Source organism: Loxodonta africana, chromosome 22, assembly GCF_030014295.1.
Source record: "Loxodonta africana isolate mLoxAfr1 chromosome 22, mLoxAfr1.hap2, whole genome shotgun sequence".
Taxonomy (NCBI): Eukaryota; Metazoa; Chordata; class Mammalia; order Proboscidea; family Elephantidae; genus Loxodonta; species Loxodonta africana.
The window spans coordinates 43,381,456-43,398,254 of NC_087363.1; the positions used below are offsets into that span (position 1 = coordinate 43,381,456).

The 16,799-nt window shown below is 37.0% G+C and overlaps 1 protein-coding gene across 1 annotated transcript in view; it reads left to right on the plus strand.

Annotated features, from left to right (window-relative positions):
- RAD18 (RAD18 E3 ubiquitin protein ligase) overlaps positions 1–16,799 on the plus strand; it is a 134,584-nt gene that overhangs the window by 39,909 nt on the left and 77,876 nt on the right. The window contains exons 5-7 of the mRNA XM_010590024.3: positions 4,911–5,221; positions 7,277–7,376; positions 12,005–12,189. Of these exons, the coding sequence (XP_010588326.2) occupies positions 4,911–5,221; positions 7,277–7,376; positions 12,005–12,189 (596 nt within the window). The remainder of the gene's footprint in view (positions 1–4,910; positions 5,222–7,276; positions 7,377–12,004; positions 12,190–16,799) is intronic.

The following is a 16,799-nucleotide window of genomic DNA, read 5'->3' on the forward strand; positions in this document are numbered from 1 at the left end:
ATTCTCTTATTGATAGACATTTGGGTTTTTTATAGGTTCTTTTTGTCTATCTTGAATACGGTTGCTGTGAACATTCTCATGCATGCCCTTTTACTGTATTTCTCTTGGCATATATCTAGGAATATAATTGCTAGTTCATAGGCATTCATTTATTTGTATTTTTAAAGTTAGTTTCAAAATTGTTAGATTTAGTTATACCCATGCCAGCAAAGTATGAGAGTTCTAGCTCCTTCATATCCTCCCCAACAATTGGTATTCTTTTTTTTTAATTTTTATTGTGCTGTAAGTGAAAGTTTACAAATCAAGTTGGGCTCTCATACAAAAATTATTTATATACACCTTGCTATATACTCCTAATTCCTCTCCCCCTAATGAGACAGCACACTCCTTCCCTCCACTCTCTCTTTTCGTGTCCATTTGGCCAGCTTCTGACCCTCTCTACCCTCTCATCTCCCCTTCAGACAGGAGATGGCAACATAGTCTTATGTGTCTACTTCATCCAAGAAGCTCGTTCTTCACCAGTATCATTTTCTATCCCGTAGTCCAGTCCAATCCCTGTCTGAAGAGTTGGCTTTAGGAATGGCTCCTGTCTTGGGCTAACAGAAGGTCTGGGAACCATGACCTCCAGGGTCCTTCTAGTCTCAGTCAGACCATTAAGTATGGTCTTTTTATGAGAATTTGGGGTCTGCATCCCACTGCTCTCCTGCTCCCTCAGGGGTTCTTTGTTGTGTTCCCTGTCAGGGCAGTCATCGGTTGTAACTGGGCACCATCTAGTTCTTCTGGTGTAGTTTCTGGTTTATGTGGCCGTTTCTGTCTCTTGGCAACAATTGGTATTCTTAATATTTTTAATTTTAGCCTTTCTGGTGGTTTGTGGTAGTATATCAGTGAGGTTTTAAAAATTGTTATTTTTACTGTCTCTTGACTTTTGTTACTGTAAACACTTTTACACTGTGTTTGAGATATATATATATAGTGAAATACATTTGTGTACAATTCATTGGATTTTGATATATGCACACACCTTTGTCAGTTTTGATGAATAGTGTTTTTCAATGAATGCTTTTCATATGTCCATTTCATCTAAAATTTCAAATTTATTGGTATAAAATGTTATCTTTTAATTTCTGTGGGATTTGTAAGGATGTCTACTTTTGTTTTGGTAGTTTTTATTTTGCTCATTTTTTCTTTTTCAATACTGGTAAAGACAAAAAAAACCAAACCCACTGCCGTGGAGTCGCTTCTGTCTTGAGCGCTTAACCACTATGCCACCAGGGCTCCAGTACTGGTAGTGGTTTATTAATTTTCTTAATCTTTTCAGAGAACCAATTTTTAGCTTTGTTCACTTTCTCTTATATGTCTCTTTTCTAGTGGACTAATTGTTATTTTTTTTAGTTTGCTCTTTTTTTCCTAGCTTTTAAGTTGAAAGTTTGGAGTATGGATTTTCAGCTGTTTTAATATGTGCATTTAAACTATGACTTAATCTCTAGGAACTGTTTTAGCAAACCCCCACACTTTCTGATATATTGCAGTTTCATTATCATTCAACTCAGAATATTTTCTAATTTCTATTGTGATTTGACTGGGGTTATTTAGAAGTGTGGTGCTTAATTTTTTAACATTTGTTCTCTTTGTTTCTGTTATTGAGTTCCATGTGAATTCCACAGTGGTCAGAGAAGATAGACTCAATAATTTCAGTCCTTAGAAATTTGTTGAGACTTGTTTTATGGCACAGAATATAGTCTGTGTTGATAAATGTGCTGTGTGTACTTGAAAAGAATGTGTATTCTGAAGTTGTCAGATGTAGTGTTTTATATTTGTTAGTTATGTGGTTGGTTCAAATCTTTTGTAATCTTACAGAATTTTTTGTCTAGTCTATTATCTATTGATGATAATAATTATTAATTCATAATAATTATTCTTTTTTTAAAATTATTCAATTATTTATTAATTAGATTTAAACACACTATTGTTTAAACTATCATTGTGGATTGGCTATCTCTCCTTTTAGTTCCGTCAGTTTTTGCTTTATGCATTTTGAAGTGATGCCATTAGGTGCATATACGTTTATGATTATTATGGCTTCCAACTGAATCAACCATTTGTCAGAACAAGATCTCCCTCTTTATCTCTCATAATATTTTTTGCCTTGAAGCCTATTTTGTTTGCTGTTAATGTTGCCATATCAGCTTTTTCTTAGTGTTTGCATGGTATGTCTTTTTTTCATCCTTTTGTTTTCAACCTGAGTCTTTGTATTTAAAGTCTTTCTTTTAAACAGCATATAATTGTGTCTTGTTTTTTAATCCATTTTTGACAATATTTATCTTTTAGTTGGAGTGTTTAGTCCATTACATTTAATGTAGCTACTATTTACCACCTTGCTCTTTGTTTTCTAATTGTCCATCTTTTTTTGTTATTCCTCCATTCCTGTCTTTTTAATAATATTAATAGGTTTTATTATTTTATCTCTTTTGTTTTTTCTTTATATCTTTTAATGTTACTCTTTTAAGTGAATACCCTAGAAATTGCAAAATATACCCTTACGTGTACCGTAAATTAGTGCTTTTACCATGACCTGCACAGTGCAAGAACTTTACAATACTTTTGCATTATTTAATCCCTTTTTTCCTATGTTTTGAAATATCTTACTTCTGTATATGTTATATATCTACCAAGACATTGCTGTTGGTGTTTTAAAACAGCTAATAGTCTTGTATTTGCCCATATATTTATCTTTTCTGGAGCTGTTGGCTCTTGTTGGCATTTTCATGTTTCCCTGTAGGATCATTTTCCTTTGGCCTGAAGAACATATTTTGTAGTGTTTCTTGTCTGAGGAATTTTCTTAGCTTTTGTTTGCATGAGTGTGTCCTTATTTTGCCTTCATTTTGGGAGAATATTTTCACTGGGAGTAGAATTCTTGGCAGTTTTGTTTTCTTTCTATACTTTAAAGATATCATTCTATTACCTTCTTGCTTCCATAGTTTCTGCTGAGCAGTAAGTGGTATTTTGTTATTGTTATTCTCCTAACTGGGAGCAATTTTGCTGCCAGGGGGCATTTAGCAATGTCTGGAGATGTTTTGGTTCTCACCTGGTGGGGAAGGTATGTTACTGGCATTTAGTGGGTGCTGTAGAATGCCTCTAAGTATCTTACAGTGCACAGAACAGCCTTTCACAACAAGAAGATTATCTGGCCCAAAGAGTCAATAGTGCCGAGGCTGAGAGCTATGATTTTTATGGAAGCAGGTTGCCAGTTCTTTCTCTGTGGAACCGCTGGATGAGTTTGAGCCACTAACCTTTAAGTTAGTAGCTGAGTGCTTAACCATTGCCCACTTATTTTTCTCTGGTTGTTTACAAAATTTTTTCTTTATTTTAGATTTTTAGCCGCTTATTTATAATATGCCTAGATTTGGTTTTCTTTGTTTTTATCTTGTTTGGAGTTTGCTGTCTTTGAATCTGTGGGTTGATTTTTTTCCCCCATTAGATCTGGAAAATTCTCAGCCATTACTCTAATTTTGCTTATGTTCTGCTGTCTCTTCCTGCTCCTCCTGGGATTCCAGTTACACAATGTTGAACCATATCCCATACCTCTCTTATACAGTACTTCTTTCTCTCTGTGTCACAGTTTAGATATATTCTGTTGATCTGTCTTCAAGTTTACTAATCTTTTCTTCTTCTGTCTGCTGTTATACCCACCTAATAATAATAATAATGATAGATATTATATTTTGCAATTCTAGAATGTTTGAGTCTTTTTTTTTTTAATGGATCTTATTTCTGTCTTAAAATATACTATCTCTTTATTCATTAGTCCATATTGTCTTCTTTTTTTTAAAAAATATTCGTCATAGTTATTTCGAAGTCCTTATTTGATAATGCCACTCTTTGGATTACATCTGGGTCTGCTTCTATTGATTATTTTATCTCTTGATTAGTGGCTACTTTTTCTTGCTTCTTTGCATGTCTAGTAAATTTTAAATGTGTTGAACATTGTGAATGAAATATTATATATATAGAGGCTGTGAGTTATCTTCCTTTGAAGGTTGATGAGTTTTGTTCTGGCAGGCAGTTAAATTATCAGCTTTTTACCTTTATTCTGTCAAAGCCTGATTTAGTGTTTTGTTGGGTTGAGTCTTTTTCACTTTCGTGTATATTTCTAGAATGTGGTCCTTCTTTTAAGGTATAGTCTTTGTGGGGTCTTAAAGGAATATCCAAGGCCCTCATAAAAGTCACTCAGTTTTGGCTGGGCTCAAACTCCAACCTCTATCCAGCACTGACCTTTGGAATCTCAGCCTCCCAAACCTTTTGTAGTTTGCACGCGCAGCCCTGGGGATGATCAGGAATAAAAGAGAATTTCTAAGCAGACTTTTGAGGTTCCTTTTTGTGCCTTGCCCCTCTCCAGCACCCTCAGCCCCCTAATTCCAGCCACCATTGCCTAGAATTCTGATCTCTGTTTACCCAATAAGAACGCTATTCTCTGTTTGGGCTCCAGTTCAATGCTCAACTGCTAGAAAATGCTTACGGGGTAAAGCTTGCGTGAGTGGTGGATCACCTTATGTTTCTCTCTCTCTCAAGAGTTGCAGCCTTGTGTTGACTATAGCCCAGTGCCGACAAACAATTGTTTTATCTAGATTTTAAAGATGTTTATGGTTGGAGAGTGAGTCTGATAATAACTACTCTCCATAGCCAGAACCTGAAGTCCTCCATTTTCTTTTGTAGACAGATTAACTCCCTTTTAAGTCAGATTTATTGTTTTATATTTTATTCTAGAAGAAACCACTTTGGTTTGGTTGTCATCATAGAGTAAGTTCTGTATTTCATAGAAACAAGTATTAATTGGAGAAACAACTTATGTAGTTAATTTATTATGTGTAATTTGATATTTTAATTATCTGTTGTGTCTTTTGTGCTTCAAGGAATCATCTGTTGCAGTTTGCCTTAGAGTCACCACCCACCTCTCCTGTTTCCACCTCTTCAAAGAATCTTGCTGTTAAAGTGCATATTCCTGTAGGTTCCAGACATTCTCTAAAGCCAGGGAGCAAGTTAATGGACAATTTCTTGATCCGAGAATTTGGTAGTTCTACGTCAGAGTTGATAAAAGAAAATGAAAGTAAATTCAGCCGTCAAAAAGAGGCCAACACTCCTGCAGAAAACAAAAAGACAACTCCTGGAGAAAAGACAGCTCCCGAGACACCCTCTACATCTACTTCGAAACAAGTTACTAAAGGTAGGAAAATGTTTTCCTATGTGTGTTTTCTTAATGGAAATCTTCTCACCCCACATCACATAAGAATAAAAGAGCAGCAATTTTTGAGGGGGAAGGAGTGGGAAAGGGCAAACTAGATTTCACCTTATTACAATCCCAGAGATTGACATGGCAGTGCTTCTAGTTATGTTTTTTCTCTTTCTCTCCCATAGAATAGGAATTCTGGCTGGCTGCCGCAAAAACAAAGCACTTTTAGTTCACACTTGAAGTATTGCATTAGTTTTCTACTTGTCAGCTTTAGACCCCACCCCAACTCCTCTCCTTCTACGTATCAATTCTGGTTTAATTTTCAAGGGCTGTTTTTATCTTACTGTGACACTGCTTGAATGCCTCCAGTGGCTGCCCAGTGTGTTTTGAATAAAATCCTCGCTGTTCTGTCTGGCATTTAAAGCCTTTGACAGTTTGACTCCTGCCTACCTTTCTGGCCTCACGTCTCACCTCTCCCTGCCAAAAAAACACTTGCTCTAGCCACGCTGATTTCCCCACTGTTCTCTCAATACACTCTGTGCGTAGGTATCTCCAGGTTTTTGCTGAAGAACTTTAAACTTCTGGAATAACTATGTTCTACATCAGGGATTGGCAAAATATGACCTATGGGCCAAAGCTGACGTGCCACCTTATCTTGTAAATAAAGGTTTGCTGAAACATGCTGCATCCATTTGTTTACTTATTTTCTATGGCTGCTTTGCTGCTACAGAGGCAGAGTTGAGTGGTTGCATAAAAGACCATATGGCCTGCAAAGCCTAAAATATTTACTGTTTGTTTGCTCCTTTACTGAGAGGAACCCTGATGGTGCAACGATTAAGTGCTTGGCTGCTTCAGAAAGGTTGGCGGTTCGAGCCCACCCAGCAACTTTGTGGGAGAAAGATCCAGTGACCTGCTTCTGCAAAGATTGCAGCCAAGAAAACCCTGTGGGGCAGTTCTATTACACGGGGTCACTATGAGTTGAAAGTCGACTTGTCAGCACTTAACAACAACGGCAGCCTTTACCGAAAATGTTTGCTGACCCTATTCTACACCTTGACTTTATTGAGATCCTAATTATTCTTTGGTTAGCTTAGATACCATTGGTTTTTCACATCACTAAAGTATGTTTTCTGGATTGTTTCATGTGTCATTTGCTTAACTTTGTGATGACTATGATAGCTTGTTTACCCTTTTGTTTTACCAGTGAAGTTCTGAGCACCTTTTAGGCAGAAACTATGTCTTAGACATCTTCACTATACCCATGCCACATGTAGTGCAGGGCTTCAGTGTTTATTAAACTTAACTTGATTTAACTTAGTTTATTAGTACTCAAATGCTTAAATTTTATACGGATATGTAAGTTTTACTCACATTTCTTAGCATGTGTCATCCTGGCTGAGTCTTTTTATCAATTGACAGTTCTCATTGTAGTGCTTTTAGTTTGATAGTTACATTACCCTTGATGGTCTCTTGGCCCTAAGATACCTTCACAAATTCATGCAACTCTATGAAACCATTTAAGAACTATCGCATGTTCTAATCTTAACTTTACATTTGTAATTACAAACGAGAGCTAAGTTAATGAATTTGTAACCATTGACAGAATTGAACAGTAGTTGGCCTAATCCAGTAAATGCTGTAATCTAGCTGTGCCTATCCTCCCCACCCCCACCAGGTATGTCTTTCGCAGGGTGTTGTGATTACTTCTGTACTAAACATGGATGGCTTGAGAAAATTTAACATTAGTTTTATAGTCTGGTCAGACCTTGGCAGAAAAAACTTAACTGAAGTATTTTCTAATAAACGAAGTTCCAAGTTTATCTGCAGTCTTTTCCTCGGGGCCCAGGATTCCAATTGTTCAGCCATTGCCCAGTACCAGATTGTCCCACTCCTGCTGCCCTTATGTGTCTTTTATTTATTTTTTTCCTTCTTTCCTAAGTTCATGTTAAGGTTGGAATTCTGTATTTTTTTTTATCTTAATAGCTGGAAGATGCCAGGTTATATTATTTTGACCCTTTAATGAAGTCTCTCTCTTTTTAAAAATTACAGTGGATTGTCCTGTTTGTGGGGTTAGTATTTCAGAAAATCACATTAATAAGCACTTAGACAGCTGTTTATCACGTGAAGAGAAGAAAGAAAGCCTCAGAAGGTAAGAAAGTTAAGCATAACCATTGACTTACTTTAGCTAGCTACTTTTCGTGCTTTATAAACTTGAAAAAAAAAATCCAGTGCTTGTTTTATTCTGGTGACCAGCTGCCATATTCCCTTTCCCCCTTGCTTTTTCTTTTAATCCAGTTGGCCAACTCTTGTGTTCCCTCTCCTTGTTGTCTCTCAGCTCTCACTTTGCTAGATACTATATTGAATGCTTGAATTCCTAATAAAATTTTACGTAACAAGAAATTAGTGACTTAGAATTAAATTCTTTTTAAACTTGTTTTCTTCACTTAGTATTTTAGAACTACTGTAAAGCCACTTGGTCAAAAAAAAAGCAGAGTTAGACTCTGAATGTAAAACATATAAAATCTTTCTTTGGTTCTTAAAAAGGCCAGAAGTTTAAAATATTTAGATCAAGTTTTTTCAAGAATTTAATTAAAATTTTTTGAATAGGCAGTTATATACACATACAAGAGTGGGTTAACCAGTAAGCAGGGTATGCACGGGCTCACTTGAGCTTATTTACTAATCTGTAGCGCACAATTTCACGTGGGTTTCACTGTGAAATTGCACTACAAAGTAACTAAGCAGAAGTAAGCCCGTGGCGTACCTTGCATATTGGGTAATCCATCCCTGTACACGTGATATAAAAAGATTCAAAAGGGTATGTATGGGATGTAATGTTCCCTTCACCTCAGACCACTCAGATAACACAACTAATAAGTTGTCACCTCAGTATTTGTGCTCAAACTACTATGTCGTTCTGTTTTATACATCATAGTCACACTGATTTATTAAACTCACTGTTGTTGGGTCAATTCTGACTCATAACGACCCTATAGAACAGAGTAGGACTGTCCCATAGGGTTCCAGGAGTGTCAGTCTTTGTGGGAGGACATTGCCACATCTTTCTCCCACAGAGCGGCTAGTGGGCTCAGGCCGTTTAGCAGCCAATCGCCTTAGCCACTGTGCACCAGGCCTCCTTCAATGTGTTAAGCTAGTGCGGTACTGTTACATGTATGTTGTTCAGGATCGAAATTTTAGTCAAAGTTGAATTATAGAGTTGTAAGTAATCAGTGGTCAGTGAAAATAATAAGGAAGCAGGAGGTATGTTATGTATCAAGTGAGTCTGGTGACGAAGGGAGGAAAATAGATGAATTGGTAGTTTGGGGAAGAAACGGGCACTAAGATCAAAGGAAGATTTTATTTTTCAAAATAGAGGTTATTTAAGCCTTTAGTCTCTTTCTTTCCACTGTCTCCAGGCAGAAAGCAGATGATAAATGAAACAAGGTCAGGAGCACAAGAGATCATGAGTCTAGTAATGAGGTTAACCTTGCCATGCAGAAAGGGTCTTTATTCTGAAACAGGAGTAAGCGGGGGAGAGAATAGGTGATAATACAGAGAAATTTGGTGTTAGTAATGAGGAGGGAAGCTGAAGAAATTAATGCTACCTGAGAGGTGGAGATGAATAGAATGATTGGCTCTCGTGTTTGACCGGTTTGAAGGACTTGGAAGAGTATTTTCCAAAGACCATATTAGTTAGGCAGGACCATTTTTTCATTGTTACTATTATTATTCTTTGTGACTAAAGATAAAAAAAAGTCACTTACTTTTTATGAGTTAATCAGGGGAATGCAGGTTCTGAGGGACAAACTCATGATGTTATAACTTACAAAAGCTAATGTATAAAGCTCAATGATGCATTATTAATTTACATTCAGCAACATACGTGTTGAAACCTGGCGGCAGTCTTGCATACACAGTACCCCTCCAAATAGGTAAATTGGTTGATAAGAATAAAGTTTACACTTTTTAGGTTGCTTAGTTATTGAAAATTTGGAATAAATGTATAATCCCAAGGATTATTTCCTGTAAACTGTAATAACCCGATGAGCTGATCTTCTCTTCAGACATGTTTCTTCCTGAAGAATAGTTGGGAATATAGAAGCTTAGCATTTTCTCTTTGAAGAGTAAAGAATCAGCACTGATAATCTTGCTTGGACCCCTCTTTTTCTAGACGCATCTGTCGTATTTCTTCTAGCACATTTAGTTCTGCCAATTTCTCCTACAGACATACTCTTCCATGTGTTTAAGATTAAATTCCAATAATGGTTCCTAAATCCTGCTGGTTGCTCTGTAGTGCAACAAAGGAGCTTGCATACTGTGTCTTGCCCTTAGGGAGAGATTCACTATACAGGCGAGTGCATTGAAGGCCCTGAGAAGTCCTACATCAAAGATAAATGTTGGATTGTTTAACCCAGTGATTCCTAAATTTATTTGACCACAAAACCTTTTTGTCCTCATTAGTTATATATATTAACGTCTTTGAAAACTAGTGTTTGTGAAGATACACTTTGGGAAGCATTGAGCCACATCCTGGGGTCTGGTCACATAGATGAGCCTTCGTCAGTTTTTAAATGCCCTCCCCAACACTGTGTCAGGGCATCTCTTAGGTGTGAATGACGACTCTTAACCCATTCTATAGATTGATACCAGGAGTTGACTCAAACAATACCCTATTCCTTTTGATGTCTTCAGAGCCCCTTAAATGCTTTACTCAGGGCTACTAAATCAAGGAAGAAAGATCAGTGTCATTTTGATGTTTGGGGAAATGTTTATCAGGTGTCATATTTTAAAATTCTTCATGGAACTTGTTGAACTCTGGTGGTTCTTTCCATTGTAAATGCCAGTGAATAGTACAGTTTTTCACTGGAATTTTACAGTTACAAGTTTAATCATCTATCCTTGATAAAATAAATGTTTTAGATATGAAGTTAATGAATTGTCCCTCACTGTGTTTGTATAACCACCTACAAAATGATTCAGCTGTTGCTACCTACTGTGATTTTATTATGCCATAATTCTATCAGCCTTTTAGTATCCAATGAGCTGTTATTATAAGAAGAACAATTTTCAGAAAAATGTAATCTGCTGAGGGGTTGCAGGCCTTTCCACAGTTAAAGTAGTGATCTCTGGCTTTTAGACTTTATCAACAGAGCATAAAAAAAGTTAATTTAGCCAGGGAATGGTACTGATGGTTAATAGAGAAATGTTTTATTGGTTTCAGGCTATTATCTATACAGATGGGCCTTTGAACCATTTGCATCAGACTTACCCTGAGGAACCTTGTTACGAATACTGATTTTAGGTCTCCACTTCACACCTGAAGCAGAATTGGTGGGTGGTGTGGGGAAGGAGGAAACCCTGGTGGCGTAGTGCTTAAGTGCTACGGCTGCTAACCCAGAGGTCAGGAGTTAGAATCCGCCAGGCGCTCCTTAGAAACTCTATGGGGCAGTTCTGCTCTGTCCTATAGGGTTGCTATGAGTCGGAATCGACTCGACGGCAGTGGGTTTGGTTTTTGATTTTGGTGGGGAAGGATCCTGAGAATCTGCATTTTAAACAGCGCTCTAGTTGATTCTGAGGTACACTAAAGTTTAGAAAGCACAGCCTTGTGGAAATTAGTTATATACAAGTCTTTCATAAAATCTTATTTTTTAGATAAACCTATTAGTTTCAGATTCTCAGTTGCACATGATTGCAATTGTAATGACCACCTTTAATATGTATTTATTAAACACCTAATTGCCATTTTTTTTTTTAATTGCCATAGCACTGAGCTAGGCATTGTACTTGACCATAATAAAATGGTCTCAAGTCATTGGTACTTTTAGGTAGTTTGAATTCTATTCCATTTTAAGAAGCAATGTTTATTTCTTCCTTTGGAGGGAGTGGGAGAAAGTATATTAATATGGCTTTATTATATTTAAAATTGTGGCTTAGTGATTATCACTGTAGTAATTATGTAAATACAATGAAAAGCCAGGTGACGATTTTGCTAGTACACTTTTTGTAGTGCTGTACAAGTTACTGAAGTTGAACAAAACTCAGTTGTGTTTTTTGTTGTTTTCAGTTGTGTTCTTTGAAGATGATACTGCAAGAATACCGTCTATCCCCCAACTTTCTGATTTCTTTTTTCCCTGGTGGTAATGAATTGGGTAAAGCCAACCATCCTAACAGGTCTTCTTTTATTATTCATCTAGTGTTTTTGCAAATTGATTGCCTGGGGCTTAAGGGAGCAGTTTTGCTTGTGGATCAGAATTTTTTTTTTCCCCAAAAGCTAAATATGATAATATATCCTTAAGTCCGAAGCCTAACCCTCAATAGCTTTTGCACTCTAATCACCTGAGATAACTGGTTTTTACAGGGATTTTGCATGGAAACCCTGGGCATTTTAGGAAAAACTTGCTTTAAAGTGGTGGAGAATTGAATAGGTCCACCTAACTGTGATTCTAAGTGAAGTTCTCAAGCATTTGATCTATAAGCCTTCTAGATGGGTCCCAAGGCTGCATTTTTAGGCCTGACCTCTTTCTGACACCTAAGTCTGTCACTTTCAGCTGCCTCCTACACGCTATCTGAGGGTACCGCAGTCACATCAGATGCATCATGTCGAGTGCTGTCAACATCATCCACAGACTTGATCCTCCTCCTCCTTTCCCTTTTTTTCTTAATGGCTCTAATGTTCTCCCAGTCACCCAGGTGTTGAGTCAGAAGGTAAATTACTGTTTACATGAAAAGCATTTAAATTAACAGTAATCCTCAGTGAACTCTTTTTTTCCTTTTCAGTTCTGTTTGCAAAAGAAAGCCACTGGCCAAAACTGTATATAACTTGCTCTCTGATCGCGATTTAAAGAAAAAGTTAAAACAGCATGGATTATCTACTCAAGGAAATAAACAACAGCTCATTAAAAGGCACCAGGAATTTGTACACATGTACAATGCCCAGTGTGATGCTCTGCACCCTAAATCAGGTAAAGCAATGAGTTATGCTTGCCCTCTGAATAAAGCTTTTCTGAGTAGCTCAGGGCTTATAAACCATAGGGCAATAGAAGAAAATTTAATAAATACGTTTTCGATAATAGAGAATACGTGTAATTGTATTCAGTCAAAAGGTACCTAGAGTATACTGTGATAAACAAGCTTTTTTCTTAGTCTGTCTCCTGGTCCCCAAATCTTCTTCTCAGAGGCGACCATGGTTGCCAGTTTCCAGAGATAGTGTGGTGGTTCAGGGTGGAGCTGGAGAACCTGAGTTACAATCTCAGTTTTGCTGCTTTGTGGCTAGGTAACTTCTTCGGGCAGGTTACTTCATCTCTCCATACCTCAGCTTTCTCATCTGTAAAGTAAGGGGTATAATACTATCGACTTCCAAGTGTTTTTGAGAGGAATAAATGATAAAATGTATGTAAAGTGCTTGGTATTGTACCTGGTGAGTAGTTAGCATTCAATAAATGTTACCATTGTGATTATTACACATAAACATACGTCCTTCATCTTTTTTTTATTAAAATGTGAGTATTATACAGTTTTATGGTTTATGTTTTTCATTTAACCACACAAAATTTGGAGATCTATTACTAGCACATATAAAAATAGAATTGTCTAATTTCTTTAGAAGTGTAGTATAACATGCAAAGAGGAAGTGTACAATTACAAGTGTACTACTCGATGAATTATCACAAGTAAAAATGCCTTTGCAGCCACTCCTCCGATCAAAAAATAGAATACCACCAGCATCCCGGAAGGGCCTGTCCTCTCCCCTCCCAACTGTTAACCTCCATCACTGTCTTGACTTTCAACACCATATAGTAATTTTGCCTGTTTTTGATTTTCATGTAAATGGAATCACAGCTTATGTATTCTTTTGAATCTGGTATCATTTGTGCATTTTCATCCATGTTTTTGTGTGAATTTGTGGTTTTCCATTTTTGTTGCTATACAGTATTCTTTTGTATAAATGTATCACACTTTATCCATTCAGTGGTGATGAACAGTTGGATTGTTCCCCCTCTTTGGACATTAAGAACAATACTGGTACAAATAATGTTTTACACGTCTTGTGGGAGTGGAATGTTACGTATTTGCAGATGTTGAGCTTTCACGGACACAGCCAAAAACTCATTACCAATGTATACTCTTATCAGGAGGGCATGAGAGTTCCAGCTGTTTCACATCCTTGACAACATCAGTATTATTAATTTTTCATTTTATGCGTCTGGTGGCTTGTGGTAGTGTCTCCTTACGGTTTTCATTTGCATTTCTCCAATGACTTATGATGGTCAGCACATGTTTATTGGTCATCTGGATGTCCTCTTTTGTGAAATGTGTTATGCCCGTTTTTTCTGTGCTGGGGGTCTAACTTTTTCTTGCTGACTTGTGAGAGTTCTTGACCTTTTCTGGGTACAGATCTTTTGCTGGATGTATGCATATATGGTCATATGGGTTTTTTAAAATTATTATGTGGTATGGTTTATTACATTGGTTTTTAATAGCTTTATTGAGATAAAATTCACATATCTTACAACCACAAATCTACTTTCTGTCTCTATAGATTTGCCTATTCTAGATATTTCATATAAATGGAATCATACAACATGTCGTCTTTTGTGACTGCCTTCTTTCACCTAGCATATTTTCTAGGTTTATCTGTGATGTATCAATACCTCATTCCTTTTCATTGTTGAATACTGTTTCATTGTGTGGATATGCTACAGTTTTTAATCCATTCATCAGTTGATTGACGTCTGGAATTTTTCCACCTTTTGCCAATTATGAAGAATGCTGCTAAGAGTATTTGTGTACGGAGTTTTTATGTAGTCATATGTTTTCATTTTTCTGGGAGTGGAGTTGTTGAGTCGTATTATAACTCTATTTTAACATTTTGAGGAACTAGCAGAGTGTTTTCCAAAGCTACTACAATATTTTATGTTCCTCTTCCGCATCCTGTTCAACACCTGGTATTTTCTTTTCTTTTTTTCTTTCTTTTTTTAATCATAGCCACTCTAGTAGAGGTGAGGTGGTATCTCACTGTGGTTTTGATTTGCATCTCCTCAGTGGTTAATAATGAGTGTCTTTTCATGTGTTTGTTGGCTATTTGTATATCCTCTACAGTCATAAACCAAAAAAACCAAACCTGTTGCCATCAAGTCGATTCCGACTCACAGTGACCCTATAGGACAGAGTAGAACTGCCCCATACCGTTTCCAGGGAGCGCCTGGTGGACTCGAACTGTCAACCTTTTGGTTAGCAGCCATAGCTCTCAACCACTATGCCACTAGGGTATCCTTCTACAGTCATAGAATTTAAAAAATAATATTTCCTCATTAGTTTTTTAATGTGTGTAGGACCTGTAGCAATGCCCTCTGTTTCATTTTTGGTATTGGTCATGTATATCGTCTCTCCTTTTTCTCTTGATTGTTCTGCCTAGAGGTTATCAGTTTTATTGATCTTTCCAAGAACCAGCTTTTGGTTTTATTGATTTTTCTTTATTTTGTGTCTGTTTTCTATTTCATAGAATTCCACAGTTATCCTTATTTTCTTCTGTATGTTTTCTATTCTATCATTCTTTTTTCCTGCTTCGTTTTGGATTAATTTTGTATTTTTTACTATTCCATTTTATCTTCACTGTTGGCCTATTGGAAACCGTGGTGGTGTAGTGGTTAAGAGGTACGTCTGCTAACCAAAAGGTGGGAAGTTCAAATCCAACAAGTGCTCCTTGGAAACTCTGTGGAGCAGTTCTACTCAGTCCTACAGGGTCCCTATGAGTCCACATTGACTTGATGGGAATGAGTTTGGTTTTTGGTATACCATATGCATATTTATCACAACCTGCCTTCAAATAATATTATACTACTCCACATATAATAAACCAAAACCAACTAAACCTATTGCCATCGAGTCGATTCTGACTCATAGCGACCTTACAGGACAGAGTAGAACTGCCCCATAGGGTTTCCAAGGAGCACCTGGTAGATTTGAACTGCCGACCTTTTGGTTAGCAGCCAAACTCTTAACCCCAGTGCCACCAGGGTTTCCCCACACATAATAAGGATCTTAAAATAGTATGCTTCCATTCTTTGTTTTATTGTTGTCATAGATATTTCATATGTTATAAACCCCATAATACCTTGCTATCATTTTTGCCTTGACGTGTCAATTTTCTTTTATAGAGAAAAAAACAATGAAAAGGAAAGTCTTTTATATTTACCTACACATTTACCATTTCATCTGTTTTTCATTTCTTTGTATAGATTCTGATTTCCATCTGGTACCATTTTCTTTTTGTCTGAGAACTTTATTTAATACTTGTTATAGTGTAGGTATGCTTTCGAGACAGATTCTTTTAGCTTTTATTTGTCTGAAATGGTCATAATTTTGTATTCTTTCTAAAAAATTTAAATTTGGAAATAATTTCAAAATTACAGGTAAGGTGAAAGACTATCATAAAGAGCACCTATATACTGTCTACACAGACTTACTTATTGTTAGCATTTTTCCCCAGTTACTTTATGAACTACAGTTTCCTTTTCTTTCCCTATGTATGAGTGTGTTGTGTGTGTGTTTGTGTGTGGGGAGAATCGGTTGCCTCTGAGTTCATTTTGACTCACAGCGACCCCATGTATTTCGGAGTAGAACTGCTCTCTGTAAGATTTTCAGTGGCTGTGATCTTTTCTCTGTGGTGTGTCTGGGTGGATTCAGATTGCCAGCCGTTTTGTTAGTAACTGAGTGCTTAACCGTTTGTGCCACTGAGGGTTTCTGTGTACACACACACACACACACACACACATTTTTTTTATTAAACTGCGAATCAGCTATATAATTTTGGCTCTTTTTCCCCTAAATACTTCATTGTGTGTTTTCTAAAATAAAGAATATTTTCTTTTATTGCCACAGTACAGTTATCAATCTCAGTAAATTTCACTTCGTTGCAATACTTTTACTTAGTCTGTCACCTGTATTCCAGTTTTTTCAGTGGAACTAACAATGGCCTTTATGCATTTTTTTCTTATTGTTCATGGTCCAGTCTTGGATTATGTATTACATTTTGTTGTAATATCTTTTTAGTCTCTTTCAGTATGGAACAATTCCCGTGTTTCTTTGTCTTCTATGACATTGGTGTTTTTTTTTTTTTATTAACTTTTATTGAACTTCAAGTGAACGTTTACAAATCAAGTCAGACTGTCACATATAAGTTTATATACACCTTACTCCGTACTCCCATTTGCTCTCCCCCTAATGAGTCAGCCCTTCCAGTCTCTCCTTTCGTGACAATTTTGCCAGCTTCCAACTCTCTCTATCCTCCCATCCCCCCTCCAGACAGGAGATGCCAACACAGTCTCAAGTGTCCACCTGATACAAGTAGCTCACTCTTCATCAGCATCTCTCTCCTACCCACTCTCCAGTCCCTTTCATGTCTGATGAGTTGTCTTCGGGAATGGTTCCTGTCCTGGGCCAAAAGAAGGTTTGGGGACCATGACCGCCGGGATTCCTCTAGTCTCAGTCAGACCATTAAGTATGGTCTCTTTGTGAGAATTTGGGGTCTGCATCCCACTGATCTCCTGCTCCCTCAGGGGTTCTCTGTTGT